At 35.1% G+C, this 24,468-nt stretch overlaps 3 protein-coding genes across 5 annotated transcripts in view; 2 read left to right on the top strand and 1 right to left on the bottom strand.

The window, feature by feature from the left end:
• LOC128994721 (uncharacterized) overlaps positions 1–7,849 on the top strand; it is a 29,412-nt gene extending 21,563 nt beyond the window's left edge. Inside the window, exons 11-15 of one of the 2 annotated variants that reach the window (XM_054419459.1) lie at positions 792–926; positions 2,704–2,780; positions 4,074–4,348; positions 6,445–6,475; positions 7,264–7,849. In XM_054419459.1, the coding sequence (XP_054275434.1) occupies positions 792–926; positions 2,704–2,780; positions 4,074–4,348; positions 6,445–6,475; positions 7,264–7,276 (531 nt within the window). In that variant the 3' untranslated portion in view covers positions 7,277–7,849. The remainder of the gene's footprint in view (positions 1–791; positions 927–2,703; positions 2,781–4,073; positions 4,349–6,444; positions 6,476–7,263) is intronic. The other variant, XM_054419458.1, reaches the window with a different exon arrangement.
• Positions 7,850–8,635: 786 nt separating this feature from the next.
• LOC128994763 (2-(3-amino-3-carboxypropyl)histidine synthase subunit 2) lies at positions 8,636–17,594 on the bottom strand. The gene is made up of 8 exons (XM_054419525.1): positions 17,327–17,594; positions 16,634–16,746; positions 15,412–15,632; positions 14,154–14,384; positions 12,836–13,089; positions 11,904–12,063; positions 11,018–11,195; positions 8,636–8,814 (listed from the first exon to the last, which is right to left on the bottom strand). The coding sequence occupies exons 1-8, from the start codon at positions 17,477–17,479 to the stop codon at positions 8,700–8,702; spliced, it is 1,425 nt and encodes a 474-aa protein (XP_054275500.1). The 5' UTR covers positions 17,480–17,594; the 3' UTR covers positions 8,636–8,699.
• Positions 17,595–18,020: 426 nt separating this feature from the next.
• The window catches only part of LOC128994589 (aminoacylase-1), a 28,930-nt gene continuing 22,482 nt past the window's right edge, over positions 18,021–24,468 (top strand). For both annotated transcript variants that reach the window (XM_054419246.1, XM_054419247.1), the window contains exons 1-3: positions 18,021–18,545; positions 19,300–19,469; positions 19,776–19,947. In XM_054419246.1, the coding sequence (XP_054275221.1) occupies positions 18,443–18,545; positions 19,300–19,469; positions 19,776–19,947 (445 nt within the window). In that variant the 5' untranslated portion in view covers positions 18,021–18,442. The remainder of the gene's footprint in view (positions 18,546–19,299; positions 19,470–19,775; positions 19,948–24,468) is intronic.

Here is a 24,468-nt window from a genome sequence, read left to right on the forward strand (position 1 = left end):
TCAGGGGTCTTGAAGTTCAGGTGTAAAATTATATCAGTTTTGAAAAGTTTGGCTGGTTCTTTATGTCAGGAATCTTGAGGTTTAGGTTAAAAATTCTAACAGTTTTGAAAAGTTTGGCTGGTTCTTTATGTCAGAAATCTTGAGGTTCAGGTTAAAAATTATATCAGTTTTGAAAAGTTTGGCTGGTTCTTTATGTCAGGAATCTTGAGGTTCGGGTTAAAAATTGTATCAGTTTTGAAAAGTTTGGCTGGTTCTTTATGTCAGGAATCTTGAGGTTCAGGTTAATAATTATCCATGACTGCGGGAGACAATGATGAAGTCCACACAACCGCAAGAGATATTCTGGATTTTGCCACAATTACAGAAGTAGATGATGTTTCTGTGAACGCAGAAAACTTGATATCTGATATCCTCAGGACTGCAAGAAATAATCAGGAATTTACTACTATCACGGCTTCTGCCTTCTTTAATAACGATTCTTATTGTGGTAGCTTAAGGTTTTTAAAATTCTTTCTACAAGTGATTCAGATAGTTGGAGTGCTACTGTATTTTCACAAATTGGTGTAAAGCCAGTTTTTAAAATATTACCATGAACATCAGCACCAGCCTGAACAGTTTTTGTTTCTCAACAAGGTCACTTCTTATTATTTTCTTTGAGAGGCAAAATTTTCTAAGACTTGTACGATCATATATTAAGAACACAATCAAATATACCAATTGTAAAAGTAGGAAATGTATGAAAATGCTGAAGATGACAATCTCACTATGATATCTTAACATGTTTGTTGCAGAGCATGAATTGTGAACGTGTGTTCCAAACGAGCCTTGCCATAGACAACTTTTGTTCAAAAGCAGCTGATGTAATCTGCCAATTTGAGGGTTTCAAGTTCTGGCACTGCAGTGATTTTGATGTAGAGCTCATTGATGTAAGCGTTCTATAAATTGACTTGTATCAATATGTAATTCCTTAATCATTGCACTTAGTGAGGCGTATTGGCTATGTTGTTGATGTAAACAGTATGGAATTGTTTCAACACCCACTGTAGCTGCCTTTTGTACAACCAGTAGGCTACCACTGATCGTCTGTCTTGTGAATTAGCTTGGCAGACATCACGTCTGCTTCTTCCCACTAGCTTGGAATTATTTTAGTAACAAAGTTGCTCACTAAGTACTTAATTAATGCTTAAAGTAAAACAAGACTGATGTTGTCTACCAACAATTTAATGGTAAATCTTTCTAAGCAGACATAAAAACAAAAACATTTTGTATAAATAAACAAACACATGTTCTATGGGTTTGGCCAGTACCACTGGCCATCTAAACGGTAAAGACATCTGATGTGAAATTTATTCACACTGTGCATTTACATTATTACATACCTACATCAGAGCATATTTTAAGGGATTTCCACTGGGCGACAGTGGCACCGGACTTACTGAGGGGTCCGAGGGTTCCCCTTGGAAATTTTTGTATAAATTAAAGTGAAAATCACACATTTCTATGTACATATCTTTTAATGGATTTTTCGATTATATTTGCTTGTACATGGTCCATATAAACTTACTTAATTACGTATTCTAGAACGTTGTAACAGGCCAAGGCTCCCTTCACAACCTCTTGGGCCAAAATCAAAGTTCAATATTTACATAATGTTATTTTTTTAAATTCCAATACATTTAAAATGTGAATCATTAAAAAAATATGCCGGCACCACCCATAGTCACTGGGCGACCAAATCTCAGCAAGTGTCGCCGCCCAGTTAACATGTTATTTTATGCCCTGACCTACATACATACATATCCTCTACTGTTCGGGTTATCTCCGGGTCTGTGAGTTCACTATAGGCTACCTCACGAATAGTGTTTTTGGCCTCTGGAGACATCAAAATTAAAAAGTAAATCGGTCGCAGGCCTAGGTCTTACCGTGCCACCTACGGTAATAGCTGCTTCCCTATTGGGAAATTCGCTAAAAGAAGAGTTATAGCTCAATTTCGCTTCATTTTATGTAAGTTGAAACTTTTGGTTTTAAAATAATTCTATTTATCATTTTAATTTTGATTTGATATGTATAAATTTTTATATTGCATTGTATGTTTTACTTTATTTGAGTTAAAAGCTATTAATATTGATGGTATGTTACGTCATGCATGATAATGATGACTGATGAGTATTTTAGTTTTATTAAATCACTCTTCACATCATTCAACTTTATTGATGTACTGAAATGAATAAAGTTATATGAATTTAATTGAATACACCACTAAGAGACATATTGATACTTACTTACTTACTTACTCCTGTGGCCATTGGAAACCTAGGTGGTTTTTGGCCTCGCCAACCATGTGCCTCCAAGCTCTTCTATCCTCTGCCAGCTCCAAGTCTGCTCCCATTCCTCTCAAGTCCTTCGTCACCTCATCAACCCATTGCATTCTTGGTCTACCTAATGTTCTCCTTCCTTCTGGTATACCTCTGAGTACCATCTTTACCATCTCTCTCTCACTTCTACGGTTAATATGGCATATTGATACTGCATATCGATAAATTGACGCGTATCATCGCACATCACTACAATGTGTTGAAATTATACATCTTCTGTCCCCCCCCCCCCCCAAGGAAATCTCGCTTCTTGAGATCCATTAAAAAAATATCTTAGTCCTAAATGCATTGAATTTCCCCCCATTGTAATTATGTTTGCTTGTTTCAGGTCTGTACTTTAAACTGTGATATTTTGGGTGTCGTTTGTATGCGAGTGAATGTTGAGGAATCTACAAACCATGAAAAGTAAGGAATAGTCAATTCTGATGAAATATTTTAGTTACTTTTATTTATTATTATTTGAAATATTGAAAATTTATAATAAAGGTCTGTAAGTAAATTATTATTATTTTGGTTATTGGGCCATTACTTTGGATGGTAAAGGGAAATTATGTATGTTTTAACTTTTAATGGGAGTACTTTAAAGAAATTTGCAAATAGCACGTCTTGCATATTTACATCATGCTAAGCAAATTTTGACATATTTTTTCAATGTTTTTAAACTAAGTTGGATACTTTGAAAACTATAAATGAAACATTAATTTTTAACTACAATGATGAGATGATTTAAATACTGTGGAACTTAAATAAATGTAATCCCAAGGGGAACGGGGAACTTTTGAATTATCGAGTACTTTGAATAATAAACGTTTGATTTATCAAGGTTCATCCTCCACAAAATTTGATTTTTAGAGGTTCAATTCAGTGCAAAAAATGAACATCAGGAGAACTGATTGCATTCTAAAATATGGTGTTTAGTACGTTGTGCAGTGTATTGGAATGGATAATAATGCAATTATGAAATCTAATACTTTAAAATAGAAGAAGTACTGATCAACTCCCGAATAACCGGGATGCCTGATTGTGGGTACTGCGTTTGACTATTGATACAATATGTCAGTATCCAATAATCAATGGTAATGCATACATTTTTGTCCATAATTGTATTATAATTTTATTAGTTTCCAAAGTGAGTGGTTAAAACTGTTTTCTGCCACTAAAGTTATTTCAGCCAGCAGCCAGAACGATGCTCTTGTGTAAACTTTACCTCAAAGACTTCATCTGTACTTTAGGTCAGATTATCATTTAATTAATTGTCGACATAAATAGTTTGTTTTCCCCACAGATGTACTATTGATTTTATGTCATTGCTCATTACCACTACTTCTTTGCATCAAACTCAATCGTCTACATTATTACACAAGCCATTAAGCAGAACGTTGTTTAAGTTGCAATTTAAATTTAACGACTTTTGGATTTGAGAAAGAAATCATTCACACCTTGAATAAGACAAGTCATCTTGTAAAAAAAACAAGTAGATGTTTATCAACCAGGTACTTTTTGAGACACAATTTTCTCACTCGGAAATAAAAACAAATGGGACACTGTGGAACAGATGAGTTCCTGTAATACTTATTTTATCGTCTTATTACAACTTACAGGGTAGTTTTATTTATGTTTTAGAGGTTAAGTGGTAGAGAGGACTTGCAAGTGCTAACTTTGCCTTTCAAATAAAGACATATTTAATTTAATTTACAGGGAGGTGTTTCAAGAACGGCTGTTTTGTGGCTTCAAGTGTGTGTTTATATGGAACCCTGTGGCTGACCAGTGCTGGCTTGAGGCTTACACGCCTCTTGTAATGAGCAAGCCAGAGTTCAGCTTGAGTGAGATGAGAACGGATGACCCAAATCACGAAACACCCGCTCGACGTGAAGCCAACCGTCTGCGTCGCTACCTCAAAAAGACCTCGCTGTTTACACTCCGCCCGCCCGTCCGCTCGTTTGAACATCGCATGTGGGTTCAGGAATCTCTTAGTGAGTGTCTGATTTATTGATAATCACTTTTTAGAACAACTGTTGTAATTGGTTATCATTTGGAGTAAAGGGGAGTTTGGACCTTAGAAAAAAGGAAAGAACTCTAATTATTTTAATGGTGTTACTATTAGTAGGGAGCAAGCTGGTCTAGTCGTAGAGCTCAGGGCTTTGTAGTCCAAGGTCTCAGGTTCGAATCTCGCCAACCACCAATGGATTTTACCTATGTGAAAAGATAATGCCGCAACCCTCTAGGACTAGCATAAAGTAATGTGTAAATAAGTTCCAGGCTAGACCTAGCGTCTTAGGATGTGAAGGTGGGACTTAAGTTTTGGTGACTAGTTATATTGTCTACCCAAACCCATCCAAACTGAAATTGTAAAACCCTATTTACTCACCTAGTGTTGGTAAAAGAAAATTAATCAGTGCTCAGTTGTGTGATTTATTTTTTTTATTTTCTCATAGAGTTTCCACAACTCACCACAGTGGACATAGATCTGGGACTGCTCTTTTTTCCTTTCAAAGTCCACAGTAGCAACCAATAGACAATTTATTAAAATTAGGAGTTTTTTTCAGAAAGGGTTACAGTCCAGCAATCTTATCAGAGAAAAATATAGGAAGTACTATATAGGAATTAATAGATACTCGAGTAAAATATTACATAACAACACTGATACTTTTTCCTAATGTAGGACTTCTTCCTAGTAGATTTTGTACAAACTGTTATTATGTGTTGGTTGACACTTTTATACATAAAATGTGACAGATTTCGAAATGGAATGGAACAAAAACAAACAATAAGTTAAATTTTCATTTCCAAAAAAAACTTATTAGACTACAACCTCCGAAAATCCTTCTTTTGGCTTTATTGATTAAATGATTAAAAGAAATCAAAACCACATGGAAAATTAATAAATCTAGAGATGTGTTGTAGAATTTTTTATTTCATTTTTTTTTTATTTCATTGTGCGCTTCTAAAACAAATTAAGTCGTTGTAGCCTATATTGTGTTTCCCATAGCAGAATAGCTACAAAGGCTACTCAACTTAATTTTATTTGTATTAAAACTCTGACTCAGTGTAGAAATGCATTTACAAAAACTATGTTTTTACCTCTGACTTCTATTGCTTTGCTATTGCTTACTACGTATGGTAGTAGTTTTCATCACTAGGAGCGAAATGGAAATACGATTAAGTACCAAAAAAGACACTTTCAATCCGAAAAATTTACCATACGTTTACTCTGTTCCCTATTTGAAGTTACCCGAAAAGATGAATTTGCGGACGATTTACAGACCTAAAAACGGTTTCTTTCCGGACAGTATGATGACAAATTTTTACCTAATGCATTAGCATATATGTAGTTTTTAATTTATTGATACAGATATATCTCTTCTTTTGACTCAATGTATAATGGCATTAGGATTATATCTACAGACTCAAAGTATGCAGAGTATTCTGTCATTGTTTAATTTAGTTTCTGAGGCGACTAAAATGAAAAATTATTCAGGATTGCTTTAGTGCCATTATTTTTTACCTTTTTTAAATATGTAGATAATATTTTCTGATGAATTATATTTTGTAACTCCTATGAAGTGGTTTGGGGAGAATTAGAGTGAAGAGATAACAATATAGATTCTTCTTGTGAGATATTCTTGCAAAAAAGGTTAGATTTAGAAAACAAATCCCCGAAGTAGGCTACATCTATTTGAGTCCTTGAATAATTTTCACTGCCCAACACTTCTAGTTGTTTTGTGACTCTAAAAAACATGAAAGTCAAACCTTCGATTTCCAAAAATTTTAGTTATTACAATGATTTTGAAGTTAGTACGCCTAAAAGGCTCATTTGAATGAAAAAAATGTAACCCGGGCAGGATTTAGCTGAATAGGACAGTTTATTGATTTTATTATGTTTATCAAAGTATCATATTTCGTGAACAGACTTTTTCTAGTATCATTAAAGAGGAAAAAGAATGTAAAAATTTTAAACATCCCTAGCTTGAAACATTATATGGTCTTTTTAATTCCTCATAAAGTAATATTTATACACATCTTTCTTCTTTTCGTTCTTCTTTTTAGACTTTATTTTTTCTTATTTCAGAAAAGCGGCGTGAACGAAGAAGATCTTCCAGGTTTTGTATATTTTTTCTCCCTTCAAATTTATTATTTGATCTCTTAATTTTTTTTTATAAAAGTAAAGGGTGCGTTAGTAGTAAGTAATACCATTCCTAGACTAAGGTATTGAGAAATTGTTTCCCAAACTTGAGACAGATCCCATTGATTTCCTCCAACTTATGAATTATAATACTCTTTAACTCTATGGAACACCTAATTCTCCTAAAATAAGATTTAATTGTTAGACCAGGCAATATTTGCGAACAAATAAAAAATGTTAGCTCCTGTAGAGGAATTGGAAATATTACAGTTGATCACTGTTCAGTTATTTAGTAATGTAATGTATAGGAATATAACAGCTCTCAAGAATTAATCTTAATTCTTGTGACATAAAAACAACCAATTTACACTACATGAATCTTCAGTACATCCCTTCTTAACCAACCTTCACTGGATTGGCCCTACTTAAATTTTCAGTATACCCTCCCTAAATTGATCATCACTGGGGTCGGGTCAAATCGTCTACGGGAACTATGGTAGATTAGACAATCGAGACTACACTGCATTAGTTTAACGTTTCAAATTATTTCAATAAACTGAATGTCAAATGTGCAGTGTACGGCGTAACAAATGTATTTTAACATTTATCGATGTACAAAAAACCCTTCCTTCACAATGCTAAACCCAATGTTTTCAGACATCAAGTCCTGCGTCATCTATTTTGCAAACTAATCAATCTTCCAGGAAAAGCACTCATCGACTATGTGCGACGACATCTGTTTGACTTAATCATTTTATGTCTTAGGCCCCTCCATTGATGAGTTCCGAGACTACAAGAACTTAGTCTGCTTCGCATTGCATAAGAAACCACAAAATCACCGAAGAAATATCCAACCGTCCATTGCCGAGTTTTGGGACTGATAACCAGCCAACATCCTTCATTTGGATTCTTGGACTTTCACTATTTAAAAATTTATGTTCATAACATCGAAATAATTGTTTATAAATCCATCTTTTCTCGATATTTTTTCTGATGTTTGCTTTTTTAATTGAGAAGTACATCAATCATTTGTCAGCTCAGTTTCACTATGTGATTATCATCACAAATAGCCATGCTATTTTGGTATAATATTACAGTTCCTAGTATTATTTAACTGTACAAAATGTGTTGTAGTTTAGTTTAAATTTGTGTTTGTGTAAAACTTTTGAGGTTTTGTAATTGTTCTTTTGTGTTTGTAATTGTCAGCATGTAATACGATACTTTTCTAGACTTATTTGAAATAGTTATTTAAATGTGTGATGACACAATGAGACTAACATAATTGAAAAAGATTTGATATCTCTTTGTTCTTTGTTATTTATAAAGTAAAAAGTTGTACCATGATGATGAATGAGTGTGTTTCATTTATCAACCTTGTCATAGCAATGATTATCAGTTCCTTAAGTCAAATTGTAAAAACTTTATGAGCAAATCAGCTGTTCTACTGTGTAGATCGGTTAAGCTGTTAAGCCAGTGACTTTTAAATGCTAGGGATACATTTGGACACTACTCACTCTCCAGTCTCTATAGCTGCTAATTTCTGTTTTATAACGTATTGTTATATTATTGAAGAACATGTCTTGTTCTTTAAATTTAAAATAATGCTAGCGACTGTGTAAAGTATCTTAAATTGAAACATTACAAATTAATGTCCTCAGTAATGCCAAATGTAGGGAAAAAGCTGAGACGAAAAGCCCGAATACACAAACAAAAAATTACTCCAAAACACAAACATAACTTTAACTAGCACAATAACCGAGAACAACCCCATCCTTCTAACATGGGTAGCTAGGTCAAACTAACCACTGGAAGTTGCTTGTCTCTTGTAACAGGACAGAAGGGGAGCTCATGGAAGCCCCCATGGTGGCAATGTCGTACGATGTGTTTTGTGTTTATAAGAGAGCAGGTTGACTGTCCAGTTCAAACTCACACAGGTGTTTTATTACCTAAAAACGGGTAAATCCTAGGCACAGAATGCGAAGTGAGGAGAAGCGAATTACATGAAGGTATGCTCCGCTTCTAGGAAAAAATTACCTAATACAAGAGGAGAGCGGACTTCACATTCCGCTTCCGAGCCTAGGAAAACCCAGCTTTAGAGATTATTCAGAATCGTCTTACACTAAATGAAGTATCCTGGTCTATTTAAACAAATTTATTTACAAAAGTAAGTACAAATCAATCTTTGACTAAAGTCTCCAAAGTCATGAGTTTTGGTGGGCCTTTTCTTCTTCATATGCCAAAGGAATGCCTGAGCGACCAATTTTTGCTTGAGTTACAGGAGTTTGGCCAAGAGCCTGTTCAAGACCTCGCCAACTTCTGTAACAAGGAAATATTAATGTAAATTTAGTTAATTGTTTACCAAAAATCCCATGTGCAAGACCGATTAAAACATGAACATATTTTTCAAATGGTACTCAGTATAACCAATACAGTACAGGGTGCGGCAAAAAAACCGATCTATTCTATGCAGCGCACTGTTCAGCGACAGGTTGTCTGAGGGTGGTGGTGATGGTCGGCTTGTTGGAAAGCCTACATGATGCCATTATCTATCTGTGGTCATAGAACAGTGGTCCCCAGAGCAACGTATGTTTGTTATCGAGTCAAATTTAAAAAGTAATGATTCAATCATTGCAACTCATCGGCATTTCCGTGCATTCTTTTATCAAATCAAAATAAAGTTAATTTCCAACAAAAAGTGATATAATAGGAGTCCCCCTGTACTTAGATACTTGAACTCCAGGCCCATTGTAAACAATTATCGTGCTATCTACGATGCTTTATAAAACTATGCACATATTTTAAGCCTACTTTTAATAACCCAGTTACAGTTAACTTAAGTAGAAAGTAAATTTCTTATTTTTTTATTGAATCAACGAAAAAAATAACATTTAGTTTATACTTAGACCAATGCCTGACAACCCTGATAATTTATTGTTTTTTTACTAGAGTTTTTAAAAACATGAAATTAGTTATTTATGCAACTAGTGAGCAAAGTGACCATTTAAAAAAAAAAAGAAAAAATCTTCAGTATTGATATAATTCATTGTTGAGGCGAAAACAAACAATATCATCGCAAACTGAAATAATACTCTCCGTTAACAAACTGTTTTAATAATCATTGTACAGTACATAGTGTTACGTTTCTCAACTAACATATTTTTTTAAATATCTTAGTAAATTAGCTATCTATATAATTAATACGCTACATGAAACTTTGTCGGTTGAACTCCTCCGCCATTTCTTAACCGATTTTATCCATTGACGTCTCATTGGACAGAGCACGTCGCGTAGATTTGCAAACTGGCCCTACATTTTTGAAAAAGTCCCTTGGGCTCTGCCCCAGTGGCTTTGAAAGTTCCCATGTTATCCTTATGAAGAACATAATTGTTTACATTTTGATCAGCTGTATAATTTAATTGCTGTTATTTATTTATCAATTCAATGAAACGCATTGCGTACATTTATTTACTATTTGAGTTTGTGTAAACATAACCCCCAAGACGGATCGTGTTAGTATGGTTGTATCTTAAATTCGTGTATTTATCGTTTTTTGTGTCGCTATGACGGATCGTGTTAGCATGATTGCAACTTAAATTTGTGCATTTATCGTTGTTTTGTGTATCTATAATTTGTTTAGTTGTACACTACTCCAAAACGACTTTTTGTTCTCAATTGGCCCTGTGTTGCCTGTACAGTGAGGTATTTTGAGAAGGAGAAAACCGGCCGGAATGCTTTAGATTTATCAATAACAAAGATAAACATGGACAACCTTATATGGCTATAAGTCAGGAAATGTTTGTAGAAAACATTAAAAAGCAATACCAGGTTATGAAATATGATACAATATTTACAGGAAATGATTACTGTTTTAAACATCGTGAATATCCCCATGAGCTACACACCGGTAATCTTTGAGTTGACTCTTTTAAACTCATTGTAAATATGACTGTTATTCGTTTTGAAATAACTCCTGTAATACTTTGCAATTGCTCGAATTCGAGCAACATGTACACTAGTCAATAATTAAATTATCAATTAATTGAGATAGGAACACCACCTAGGTGCGTATTTGAACCCGAATATGATTGAGGGATGAGTACAGAATGGTGAGAGAAGATCAGTTAGGATCTTTTATTTGAAGATCCTTATTATAATGTAACAAATTAAATGGGTTGCCTATTTGAAATTTTATGGGTAGAAAAGTTCAGGTAAGACCAATTTTATTCTATCCCTCAGTGGTCAAAACAACAAGTTGGTTCCCAAACTCATTAAAAATTCAAATACACGTTACTTCTAACGTTTCACCCAAAATTTCTATTGAATTGGGGGATTTTTACAATCAATTGTTGCGCCTATTTAGTTGGTTGGAAAAGTAAATTCTAGACAAAATTTGAGATGAGTATCCTTATTATCTATTAAGATATAGTTTGCTTTTACCTGTAGAAAAATTAATAAAGAAAGGGTTGAGCACGACTACAGACTATACAATGATGTTTGTGGGATTGAACATGTCACTGACCTTCCAGCGCTGTATGAGCTAGCGACTGATATCTGGTACTGGTCTTTGATGGTGAGTTCTGTACTGGTGGCATTACTGGAGTCTGTGTCGGCCACCACCACGTCTGACCGTATCCTGTTGACTATCAACGACACATCAGGCGCCAGCGGCTCTTGACCTTCAGGCAATGAAGTTGCACCTGCAACGACATTTAAAATTGGTAACAATCACTATTATTATTTTAAGAATTAGGATCCTACTGTTACTTAAGAGAATAATCTTGTAACTGGCTTTATCAAGATGTTTAATTTATATGGTTTAACTTTATGACGCCAAGTCACTTGTGCTGCTCATTACCGCATTTTGTGGCGAGGTAGGCGTACTGCTATCCCACTGACGGTAATTAGTTCCTCAAATCTAAAAAAAAAAAAAACACGAGTGCTAGTAGTGACGCTTTTCATCAAGTGGTACTCGGGTCAGCCAACGGTGGCGTGGTAGCTCAGTTAGCTAAGGCGTTGCACTGACGAGTGTAGCATTGAGGTATTTCTATCATTATACATTTTACTATTGTGTGGCTTGGCTGGTGTGGTGGGCTTAGGTGGAAGTTGAAGCATTAGTGAGTTTAAATGGGGCTTGCACACACGTGTTGCTTCATTTAATTTACATTACTGTGGAGGGACAACAATTTATTTTCTTTTATTCTAGTTTAAAATGAACATATTGTGTTAAAATGCATACATGAAAGACACAAAACGACATAACCTACAAAATTAATTAATAGAGTAAAAATATACATTCTGGCGTCAATGGGTTCAGGATTGACGACTTTTGTAACCTAAAAAAAATATCTGTTTCTAACACCTTCTGAAATCAAAAAGTATTAGGCATAAAACCCACATTAGCCTACTTTTGACAAGATCTCTGAAGTCCACAGACAGCTTGTCGTCCCAGCTGGTGCCTGGACTCAATGCCAGTTCTGCCTCTAACAGTGAAACGACAGGTTGCATGAAGTCCTTCTCACTCTCCAGACAAGCCTCTGGACAAGATATCAGCACGTACACTTCTATCTGAAAACACAAGAGCAGTTCAGCTATATGATTGTTGCCAAATGAAAGTTGTTTGTAAAAGCTGCATTATTAAATGGGTTTAATAAAAAAAAAAACTACAGAAAACACAAGACAAGAAGAACACTTTTCCCCAGTAAAATCCATTATCAATGATCAAAATTATACATTATTTGAGATGGGGATGCCACCTATCACTTAAATGGTCAAATTTTTGCCATAAAATAAATATAAAGAAACTAGAAAATACCATCCTAAAATTAGGAAATACTGAACGATCTACGGGAAATAAATGTTGAATAAAGGATCAGCAGCTTGCTTTTGAGTAGAAAAATCCCTGCAGGCCATAGTAAACACAGAAAGAATAAAAGTAAATGCCGCTTATTTCTATGTGTTATGTGTTATATATAGTGGCATATCTGGTCTTTTCCAAGTAAAGCTAGCTGCTATCCCTTTATTATAAAAATCAGCCTCTTAAACTATATTCTTTCCTTAAACAAAACTTAAAAGAGATACCAAATTAAAACATCATATATATTTACTAAAATGTGAAATTTATTAACAAATGCAAAGAAACAAAAATTAGCATAATAGGGCCTTCAGTTTGGTTGACAATTTGAAGAAGAAAAAAACGCTACACGGCTTTATTAGTGATAAAACATCAGGCTTCTTTCCAGAGGTGGTGTTGCGTGAAGAGGAAATCTTTAAGTATTTAAAAACTGTATCATATGATGTATCTACTGAATATACTCTAATTTGAATAACTTTTTCTTACCTCAGGAAAGTTTGCGAGCTTCGCTGGGTTTGGTTTTCCGACTGAGAAAATGTAAGAGCGCTTCCCTCTGAATGCTGCCAGATTCTTAATCCTTTCAATAGCACACAAATAACTATCCACGCTCAGTGTCCCAACCAAGATGCCAAGAACTTTTGCATCTTTCACTTTTTCAACAAAGTAAAGTCTTCTTCGGAGTGTCTTGTTGAAATCCACTGTTGTAATATCTCCTCCAGAGTATGTGTAAAATTGAGCATCTTGAACACAAATGTTTAATTAAACTTTGACTGCATAACATTTTTTATAGATCCTATAAGTGTTTAACTGTTTTTGGTACACTTGACATTAATTTGATTCATCACTTTTTAATTGGCCTAAGGGCCAATATTGGACTGAAATAAAAAGGTAGAATTGTTTTACCAACTTGAATGGCAGTTGAATTGAAATCATGGGTTAAGGGAAACACAATTATATACCTAATGAAAAATTCTTGGTACCGGGGTGGATGTTATTGGACACCCCTTGGTGGGGGGAGGTTTAGAAAACCCCCCTGACTAATGTTAAGCAAGTCCTCCCCTGAAAAACTTTGCTAATTTATAAGACTAAAATAGTTTTTAATGCTAATTTAACTGCTTCTACCCTTTATTTATGTACTTTTATCTAGATGAACTTTTAGGTCAACTTCTTCCTTAGATATTCCACCGTGTTCAAAATATGAACAATTTTTAAGATTGACCCTAAACAATAATATATTACACTTATATTGTAGGCTATATAAAGTTATAAGTATCCAAACATTTAATTTACTTTAAAAAATATCTGATCTAACTTGGTTTTCTGAAAAGAATCTCCTCTTCAAATATAAATCTATTCAGCTACGATGTTCTTGATGGGTAACAAAGTTTAAGTTAAAAAGGGTATTACACCCATTTTGTGATTGATTCACAGTCAATCTTGAGTAGTCCAAACTCTGATATATCTAAAGGTATTTCGCCAATCAAATCTGTCAAATGGTTCCATATTCGAGTCCACCTACTATTCTCATGATTGCCAAAAGTATCTACTAGACTGTGCAATCGAAACAAAAATGGTTTACTACCAAAAGTGGCAAACTACTGTGGGATAAGATTACTTCTCCACGAACGCAAAAAAGTTTATGATTTCCAAGATCGCAGGAGACAAAGATGATGTCAGCTAGGACTTCAGAACACTTACTTGAATATGTTTTCTTATCCCAACAAGGAAAGTTTCTTAATCATACTGGATGTGCATAATGATAAATGTTGATAAATTATTAAAAATTGTAAAATAAACAGCTTACCTCTGAACGTCAAGGCAAAGTTAAGCATGTTTTGAGTGTGTTTATAGGCAATGTAAACAACAGATGCAAATGATTCACAACAGTAGGTTCGTCCAAGTAAGGAAACAACGTGATTTGAGCCTTCATTCAGTGAACACTTTTCACAACACCTATTGGTCTGAATTCCAGGTACGACTAGCTGAGATATCACTGCCTTCTCTTTCAAATGAGAAATACATGTCGATATATCATCTGCAACACATTAAAGATATTAAGTTAAAAGGGTTCTACCTCTACCACGGCCACCTTTAACTCCAGGACGTGACCTGGTAACGTAGCAAGTAGTGTTGTTAAATACTTAAAGAAGCAACAAATACAAAGGTTTCAGTTCATCCAGTGCATTGTTTGGATCTTTGTGAATATTTTACAGTTTATTTAAACTCGATAAACTTTAGTAATGCCAGGTTTTTTTTAGAACCATGTTTATGCGGTTACCAACCGGCGGGTGGAAACTTCATAAAACACTTTTATAATGTCCACTAAAGGTAGAAAGTTAAGTTATTTTATAAAACACACCAAATTAATCCCTAATCACAACTGGTCAACAATCTACTTGAACCCTTTTTGTGTTCTATATAAATTTTTGTTTCTTTTTAAAAAAAGTATTTGGTGACCTCTTATAACCTTGCATTTGCCCATCCACATAGACTAACTGCCATGGAACGTATCCATCAAAGCAAGGGGTGAGCCGGTACAGTACAAAGTTGAACTTAATGATAAAATGAAAATGTTTGCGGCAGTGACCAGGATCCGAACCCACGACATCCCTGCTTTGGGCCCGAAGTCTGTGACGCTAACAACTGAGCCACCGACTCACCTACTGTTGCAAACTACCTGTTGAATACAGAATCTCACCTTTGTAAGAAGAATCATATGCATAGCAAAAAAAGTACTTTTAAACCAATAGAGGAGGTTTTCAGTGGGTAGTCTTTGGGCCTTAAACCCGTTGGAGTCCTACACTACAAGCTAGCCACCTGTGTGCATAAATGCGTTTTCCCACCTCTCTCTAAAAAATTTTGTAGGTAAGTCATATGGTAAGACCGTACTGTACTGTAATTATGATATCATGGAAATTGTAAATATGTAGGCCTAGCCTATGTTTATAAAAAATAAACAGGGGACGAGCATTGCTTGTGGTGTTTAATTTGTTAGAGATGTAAAAAAATTACATCTCAAACAAATTAAACACCATGAGCAATGCTCGTCCCCTGGTACTTACCTATTAAGTGACTAAAAGCGACATCGTACAGCAACAGCACTGGCCCCTCAGAACTATTACAATGTTGTGTAAAAGCATCCGTGAACTTGTCCAGATCTAGCGTTGCCCGAGGCAAGACGTACATCACAGGTAGTCTGGACGTTGGGCTGAGACATGCGTGTCCAAAGTGGATAACAGCATCACCATCTATGTGCTGGGCTGCTAGTTCATCCACACAGCAACTTAAATAAACACAAGAAATCTTTACATAAACCTTTGATTACATTTAAGTTTCAATGAAATAAGTTAGCCTTTGTCATTGAATACTTAACCCTATTTCTTGAGTGAAAAAGGGAAAACATCAGTCAGATAACAATAATAAATTCAGTACTTTCCTATTAAAGGGATCATTCATTATTATCAAGGATTTTTTCAATATAGGCCTATCAATATTTTATTTTTTGAGGTAGGCCTATATCAATACTAAAAAATGTTGTAGCTATAGGCGATCATTACGAGTAGTAAACATCTTTCTTCCATGTTTAGGTTATAACCTAAAAAAGTCTGAATTTACATAAATGTTAATTGTTAAAAAAACATAGGCTACATTAACCCTCTAACTGGCAGCGGTAAGTTAGGTGGTTTCTGTAGTAGCAGCGACTATAATTGTCGAGTTTTGCAAGGTTTTGGTTCATTCCAAATAAATGGTTAGGTTAAAAATACTGTATTGTAAAAGAGAATAATTTTTATACTGTTAGAAAGATAAAGATTCTAAACTTGCACTTTAGGTTAATTACTGTCATAACCTTACCTAACCAACCAAACTTGCTGATAATGAAAAAATTGAATGAAGGTTAAATTCTGTTCATAAAATGAAATTATAAATGCCAAAAATCCTAACAAAAGATGTAGGCTACAGTTAATAAGAAATGGCATTCAAAGCAAAATCTTTGTCAAAAGTTAAGGTTTCAAATGGGATTTGCACCAGGTACCTCTAGCATATCAGCCGAGTACTCTATCCCCTACACCACGAACACTGATGGCTAAACATCGTATCGTTGAGTTAATGATGTTCCGGGACCCCGCAATCCGGTGATGTCACACCGGATGCCTCATCCACGTCCAGTTACCGGACGCGTATCCTCTGTGTTCATTTTGTCAAGGCATAGGTTTACCTGTCAAGCGTAAACAAATGGAATTTGATTTATGTTACCTAAACTTAGGCCTACAACAAAGCATTTACCTGCCATATGTTGTGTCTCCTAGCACAAACAGCTTTTGGTTTAAAGAATTTTCCAGCCATAAAGCTACCTGAACAGCAAACTGCAGTAGATTATCCGGAAATTGCAGGCATACCTACACAATAGGACACTTAGATTGAAGAAAAATGTATGTAATATCCAAACTAAACATTTCTGTGCAATTAAGTGTGAATTATCAACATTCCTAAACTTGAATAAGTATTTCAGACTGAGACAACAAAAAAGGCTTAAAATACTTGTCAATGGAACAGTACAATACCACCGCTGAGTAATGACCTTGAGTAATGAATAGCACACTCAGTAACACAGTAACAGACAATAATGAAAATTACTAACTTGGCAGGCTAAATTAAACAATGAGCTTGTGCAAGTTCAAACCTAGGCCTACATCAATTTGATATTATCTTATTGATATTATATTCATATTTTAAAACCCCTTAGGGGTACAGTTTCTTAACTGGGCTATGCTAATATCGATTAAAACTATCGAATTGAAAATATTGATTAATAGTTGGTATTTTTAAATAGGCTATATCTAGGATAAAATTAAACTATCATAACCTAACCTAACCAACCAAACTTGCTGATAGTGAAAAAATCGCATGAAGGTTTACTAATCGAATCGATAGTTTCAATCGATATTAGCATAGCCCAGTTAAGAAACTGTACCCAACCTTAGTAAATCCACGTTCCTGAATGAATGAGATACACTTTTTTAAATCAAATGCATTAACCAAATCTGCTTCAGTTATCACTGATGCTCCTTCATAAATACAAGAGATTCTTCTATGAATAGTCTCTTCTGCATTGGAACTAAATGAATCCATTTGAAATAATTAAGCTCAAGTTACTGTTAAATTTATATTCTCATGCTCTTCAAATCAAACTTCCACTCCACTTTCTATTTTAAATTATAATAATTATTAAAAGATGAAGAGTAAGAGACAAGGGATGAGATTTCGATAGTTTGTTGTGTTTTGAGGTTAAAATTTTCACAATAACTTTTTCAGTACTTGGGGGGATATTAAGCTGAATAAAGTAGGCTAAAATTAATTGAAACCATGGAGCTTTTCAGTCCAAAATGGTCCTGAGTATTTTTTGTGCTCCAAGATGTTTAAGGATTCCAAAAGAAATTAAAAATTTTGAAGATGAGGGAAACTTCATGGTTATATTTAAAAAATCACAGAAAAAAATAGTCCCTATGATTTAAAATAAATGGCATGACAGGGACCCGGCAACCGAACGGCGCAGCTCAACACAGCCAAAAAAGCTACCACCGGCAGCCCCATGTCATATTTTTTCATGTTCTTCTTTTCTCTTGTCAAATGACAAATGTCAATAATGCTGTTATTGCTGAGCTGATCAGCATCTTGCCTTTGGTTGAGTTGAGGTTAAATTTTAAATATTAGACTTTTAGGGTTTACATAATCCAAAGTAGCCTTATCTCTACTGATAACGCAATTTGAAATTGGGTTGTAGGTCCAGGCTTTTTATCTTCAGATTCTTATGTACCGACTAGAGACTAGGTTCTATTAAATTTATCAGCATTAGACTTGACTTACTACCGGTACCTCACAGTGTGAATTAATTTGTGTGTGGTAGGCCTACCTTACATTTTGGAAATTGTGTGTAGGCATAGGCTACCCTATAAGCCGAGGGAAAAGCTGAAGTATAAGTAACTTATGTTTATGTTTCAAATTATAAATTTAATCAAAATATAATTATTTAACCAGACCTAGGCCTATCCTTAGTCCATATTATTTAGAAACACAAATAACTTAAAATTTGAAATGTCTGCAAATGAAGGTTCATTGTCAGATACTGACTTATCTGCTCTTACAAATTTTAAGGAATATTTACGTATTCCATCTGTTCATCCTGATGTAAACTATGGTAAGTTGTTATTTAAGTTGGCTGCACTTTACTTTAGGTCCTACACTCATTTGAATGAAAATATCGATTGATATATCGATTAATCGATTGTTTCATTTGATATATCGTTCGGTTAAATAGGTAAGGTTAACCTAACCTAACTAACCAAACGATATATCGAATGAAACAATCGAACAAACGATATTTTCATTCGAATGAGTAATAGCAAAGTAAAGTGCAGCCAATTTTTGTAATAGACTTAGGCTAAGTTATGCAAGGTTTTATTTGTAACTTTATATGATGTCTTGGTCCAGCAGCTGACAAATCATGCTTGGCAGAAAAGATTAAAGTTTCACGTTTGACAAATAAGTAGTGTTTAGTCTGAACCGAATCTAAACACTTTTCTAGCCCAACTTAGGACATTCACCTTTTTATGGTTCTTTTTCTGTTGTTTAACTTATATAGCCTAGTGTAAGTAAAAATTTGTGTTTCTTGTACCAGTTTGGACTCTTTTCCATTCAGATATGTTAAGCCTCATTAAAAAACATAAAGAGGAGTGTGACGTCCGGTACTGAACCTGTTAAATCTATGGCATTTTTACAGAAGTAGGCTATATTTAACTTTCCAAAAAATTTTTTTTTACTATTAACATTAGGTATTATTAACATATAGGTAAAATAGGCCCTTATATCTCTAGTCCTATATTTTTTTACTAGGATGTCTACAAGCTAAATTTTCAACATTAAAACAATATTTGCTAATCTATTTTTTTTAGATGGTTGTGAGGCGTTCTTGAGGAATCGAGCTGAAATCTTAGGTCTTCCAATAAGAGTGTTCACTGTTGCTCCAAAGAAACCAGTCATTTTAATCTCGTGGCTTGGCAGTGAACCTCAGTTGCCCAGTTTATTGCTAAATTCACACATGGATGTGGTTCCTGTATTTCCTGTAAGTCTAGGATTAGCACATTTAGCCTACTTTCAAAACACAGAATTTTGAATATTTTCAGATAGGTACAATAACTTACATTCATTTGAACTACGAGTTATAAGAATTCCAAATGTTCATTTTTCTTCGTATTTTTACTGCCACCTGGCAAGTAACTTATAAATTTTGCATGTTCCTCAGTCATTTTATGATTATCATGGAATGTATTTTTTGTAATTGGCTACACTTTTTGTATGTGGGCTTTTGCATCTGAACACTGAACGGTAAACTTGTAGCTCTATAAGTAACTTATATTTAAATTTCCAGGAAAACTGGACTTATCCTCCGTTTGGAGCGGAGACAGACTCAAAGGGTAATATTTACGCCCGAGGCTCTCAAGACATGAAATGTGTTGGCATACAATACCTAGAGGCTGTTGAGAGGCTCATGAAGAACAACCAGAAACTTAAGAGAACAATCCACATTCTGTTTGTTCCAGGTAACTAATTTTTAATCAGTAGGCCTACCTAAATCAAACTGTCAAATATAAAGTTATAAGTTAGGCCTAATTGGAAAAATTAGTTAATATATGCATTTTAAGGTTTGCACAAAGTTTTTGAGTTTTTTTTTTTTCATTCTACTCTAAATTCAACATTGATTCCGAAAATTATGTTCTTTTTCTGTAGAAAAGGACCTTAAACCGGAAAAACGACTAAAACGTCCAAAAATTTTTTATAAAAACACGACATGTATGTACTCAAACTAACCGGAATATCAAGCAGATCACGAATATGCGAGAACTTATTTGAATCCGATGTCAAATAAGCGAGATTTTGATGAAAATGTGAACGAATAACCCCAACTCAGGGGACAGGTGGGAATTTGGGGTTTTGGGTGGGGGAGATATCTAACGTGGTTCATCATCAGGAAATTAGGCGGGGGAAAGGGTAGTTTTAATTAATTAATTTATTTATTTATTTATTAACGGATGCACCATTTTTACATGTAAATACAATAATCTTACATCAGAAGCAGAAAAAAAAATCACAGGTCAGTACAAGAGTAATGGAAAAAAAAAAACTGGAAAACAAAACTTCAAAACAAGACATAAAAAGATAAATAACAACTATAAATAACAAACTATAAATAACTAACTATGAATAACAAACTATAAGTAACAACTATAAATAACAAACTATCTGAGCAAGTTGACAAAACGAGATACAGTATTCAAAAAACAAAACCAGTATAGGAACAATACAATGATGCAAAGCAGTAGCCGAGTGAAACTTCAGTAAAGAGGCAGAACAAACTTAAAGACAACAGATAAAACATGCAGAAAAATAACAATATAATAAACTCTGTAAAAGTACAAGATATAACAATAACAAGTAACAACAGGATAGACTATATTAACAAAAATAAATAACAATGCAATAAATAGAAAGTTTGGAAACATGCAAAGATTGATGCAGGAGTTCAGGATAGAGTAGGAGTTCGGGATGGAGTAGTGCAAAGGTCGGAGGTAAGCATTTCCCTCGGCAAACCGATGTCAACACACGCACAACCCCCGGATCCCCCCACTGACCCCACACTATTGACATAGACTCACTGAACCACCGTGAACACAACCCCACAGATGATTTCTAGTGCGCTGAGGCTAATTGGATTGAAGAATGGAAGTCGCTCTCCGTTTGAAGGCAGCTGGGCTCAGGCCATTGAAGAAATCCAGATGAGAAGCTACCATGTTGCCAAGACGCATCAATCTGGGAAGAGGAGAGTGTTGTAGATAGTTGTAGAGATAAGATCTCTTTTAGAATAATTAACGTGATCTGGTTCGATTGGGAATGCGGAATTCAATTTGTTCTAGGAGCTCTTCACAGTTGATAGCACCCGTTAATAGTTTGTGGAGAAAACTGATATCCGCCACTTCCCGTCGAAGCTTTAGTGGGGTGAGGCCTAGATCAGTTAGGATGTCAGGAGCAGGAGACTCCAAGTATCCGAATCCGAGCTTAGTTCCCACCAACCGAGCAAATCTTCTCTGGATGGATTCAAGCCTATCGCATTGGCCCAGGAGGTAAGGTGACCAGATAACGGAACAATATTCCAATTGCTGGCGTATATAGGAACAATAGAAGCTGAGCAATGTTTTTGTACTAAAGGGATCCCTAGATATTCTGCAAAGGAGACCCATAGTTTTGTGGCCTCGACGACAAATCTCATCAACATGAAGGTCAGGTGAAAGGTCAGATGAGAGAACCACCCCTAAGTCACGAATGCTTGTGACACGCTCCAAGTAAGTAGTGTCAACCATATACTGAAATTCGATTGGTTGAATGTTTCTATGAAATTAAATGATTTTGCACTTATTTGGGTTCAGCGACATTAAGTTCTTTGTTGACCACTCGAGAACAGAGTCAAGGGCTCTCTGCAGGTGAAGACAGTCTCGCACGGTGTTGATTTCCAGGATGAGCTTCACATCGTCGGCAAACATTAGAGAACGGACTTGCAAAACACTGGGAAGGTCATTCACGAAAAGAGAGAATAGGAAGGGTCCCATCAATGATCCCTGTGGCACTCCTGAAGAAGCAGGAATTGGAGTTGATACTGCGGAAGCGAATTTTACACAGAGACTCCTTCCAGACAAGTAGCTGCCAAACCAGCTCAAGAGATTTCCCAGGATTCCATAGCTCTTCAATTTAATGAGAAGCGTTGAGTGGTTTAGTTTGTCGAACGCTTGCATAGTCCAGATATATGACGTCGACCTGATTGCCCCTCTCAAAAGCATGCAATATTCTGGTTTGAAGAGTCAGCAGATTGGTCATAGTTGAACGGCCTGCCCTGAAGCCATGTTGTTCGGAGGCGAAAATGTGTTTAGTTGCAGGAACAAGTTGAAGGAGAACAAGCTTTTCGAATACCTTAGAGAGGGATGACAATATTACCACTGGACGTAGGTTAGTCGCTACACTAGGATCATTTGACTTTGGAATTGGAACTATGAAGCCCCGCTTAAATATTTCCGGGAAGATACCAACTTGCAGGGATTTGTTGAAAAGTACAGTTAATATTGGTGCTAAGATGTAAGCACAATGCTTCAGTACAGAAGGGGGTACACTATCTGGACCGCAGCCCTTGGATTCATCAAGACTTTTAAGTTAGTTTAATGTGTAAAAAGCGAATTTTACAGGAAATAATGGGCAATTAGTCGGGAGGAATGGGAACTTATGGGAGATTTGCTTGGAATTGGGAAATTTTTCAGTACCGGAGCACATGAAAAGAGCCCGAAATTTTAATCCCCAAAAAGGTTCACTAATCTTAAGCATGGAAAGAGCCCGGGTCTCCACAGGTACCTGAGGAAGAGGACGCTGACTCGTGTTCTGAAATAGGGTTGTGTTTGGTTGGGTTAGGTTAGGTTAGGTTAGGTAAGGTTAGGTAAACAGCCTATTTCTTTTAGTAATGTAAATATCTTTTAATAATCTATATTTTGATAATGTATCTTTTAACAGTATATCTTTTAATATTGTAAATAAATTCATGTATTTCAACTGTGTTAATGGATCTTCCTCCTTTGAATACCCGTTGTGAAAGTTCTAGGAAGAGTCTGGGCTCTTTTCGCACCGTCCTGGGAGGGACCTTGGAGGTCCGGGCGCTTTTCAAGCGTCTGCCTGAGTTTTTGGGCTCTTTTCATGTGCGCCCTTCAGTACCAACCTATTCATTGGTTGATCTAGCACTACCATGTTGCTTGTTAGGTTAGTTAGGTTAGGTTTGGTTAGGTTAGGTTGGTTAGGTTAGGTTATGCATAGTATCATCCCTTTTACCTTAAGTAGAGAAAATACCAAGTATACAGGGTGTCCCACGTAAGGTGTCTCAAATTTATTTCGGAAAAACGGCCTAAAGTAGAAGGATGAAATAACATTATTTCTGGCTAAATCAACCCCAAGGAATAACATAAATATATTTATCAAAAACCGATACAGGGTGTGCCAAAAAATGAGGGTCACTAGTTCAAATTTCGGAATTTTCTAACGTAAACATATGTCATGTTATACATAATTTTAAAGGTACCGGTACTTAATAGACAAACATTTTGGCGAAAACAGAAATAAATGATCTTTTCCGTTTCAAAATGGCGGCAGTTTATTTGGGAAAAATTGTGTTTTTATACCTACTCTGATTTAATACAAATAAAAGAAAGTGATTAATGTTATTAGTGGTTCAAGCTAGTGACGTCATTTGTTTATATTTTTCCTAGCCGTTTCTGTTCTAATATCCGCGATAACAGTTACAATAATTCCTTTAATACGTCAACAGCTGATCTTATGCCATTTTTTGTCAAATACTGCTTTCTCAAGAATTACATTGTAATTTTGAGGGCCCGTGGGGCGGTTTCCTGAGAAACTGTTTTAACGCCATACCTATATACATTGGCACTCACCGATATGGTCTTTATCGCCATGCAAAATTTGAAAAAGATTGATTCAGCTGTCGAAGAGGAGTTTGCGTATTACGGCATAAGAGTCGATGTATAAGAGCTTCGCTTGCTCGGCTCAATAAACATTTGAAAAAAAGACTGTCAATAAGTCTATGAATTTTTCACTTAAAAATAAAAACACCCTATTGTGCGGAGAGGGTGTTCTCATTGTGTATCACAGTCATTGTGTATTTTGTCGCATCTTATTTCAAATTAGCTGTTGTCATAAATTCAAACAAAAAAATAATTAGTGCTGCACCCTGTTGGTAAATCTAGTAACTTGTTAATGCTTCTAGTAACTAGTTAACTTGTTATTAAACTTCATAGAAGGAACTTGTTTAGTTGAAACAGCTTTCAAGGTTCTTTAATTCCTTTTTATTTATTTATTTGTTTACGGTATAACACCATTTTTACAGGGTTGACATAACAGGGTTGACATGCTGATCAGATACAATATTGAAAGATCCTAATTAAATTTTCTTCCCTTCTGCCTTTTCTCATGCTCTTTTATTTTTTTTGTTTTTTTGCAGGATTTATTAAAAGGCAGAT

The sequence above is a fragment of the Macrosteles quadrilineatus genome, unplaced genomic scaffold (genome assembly GCF_028750875.1).
Source record: "Macrosteles quadrilineatus isolate MER2022 unplaced genomic scaffold, UCM_ALF_1.0 Scaffold_5__1_contigs__length_97177068, whole genome shotgun sequence".
Taxonomy (NCBI): Eukaryota; Metazoa; Arthropoda; class Insecta; order Hemiptera; family Cicadellidae; genus Macrosteles; species Macrosteles quadrilineatus.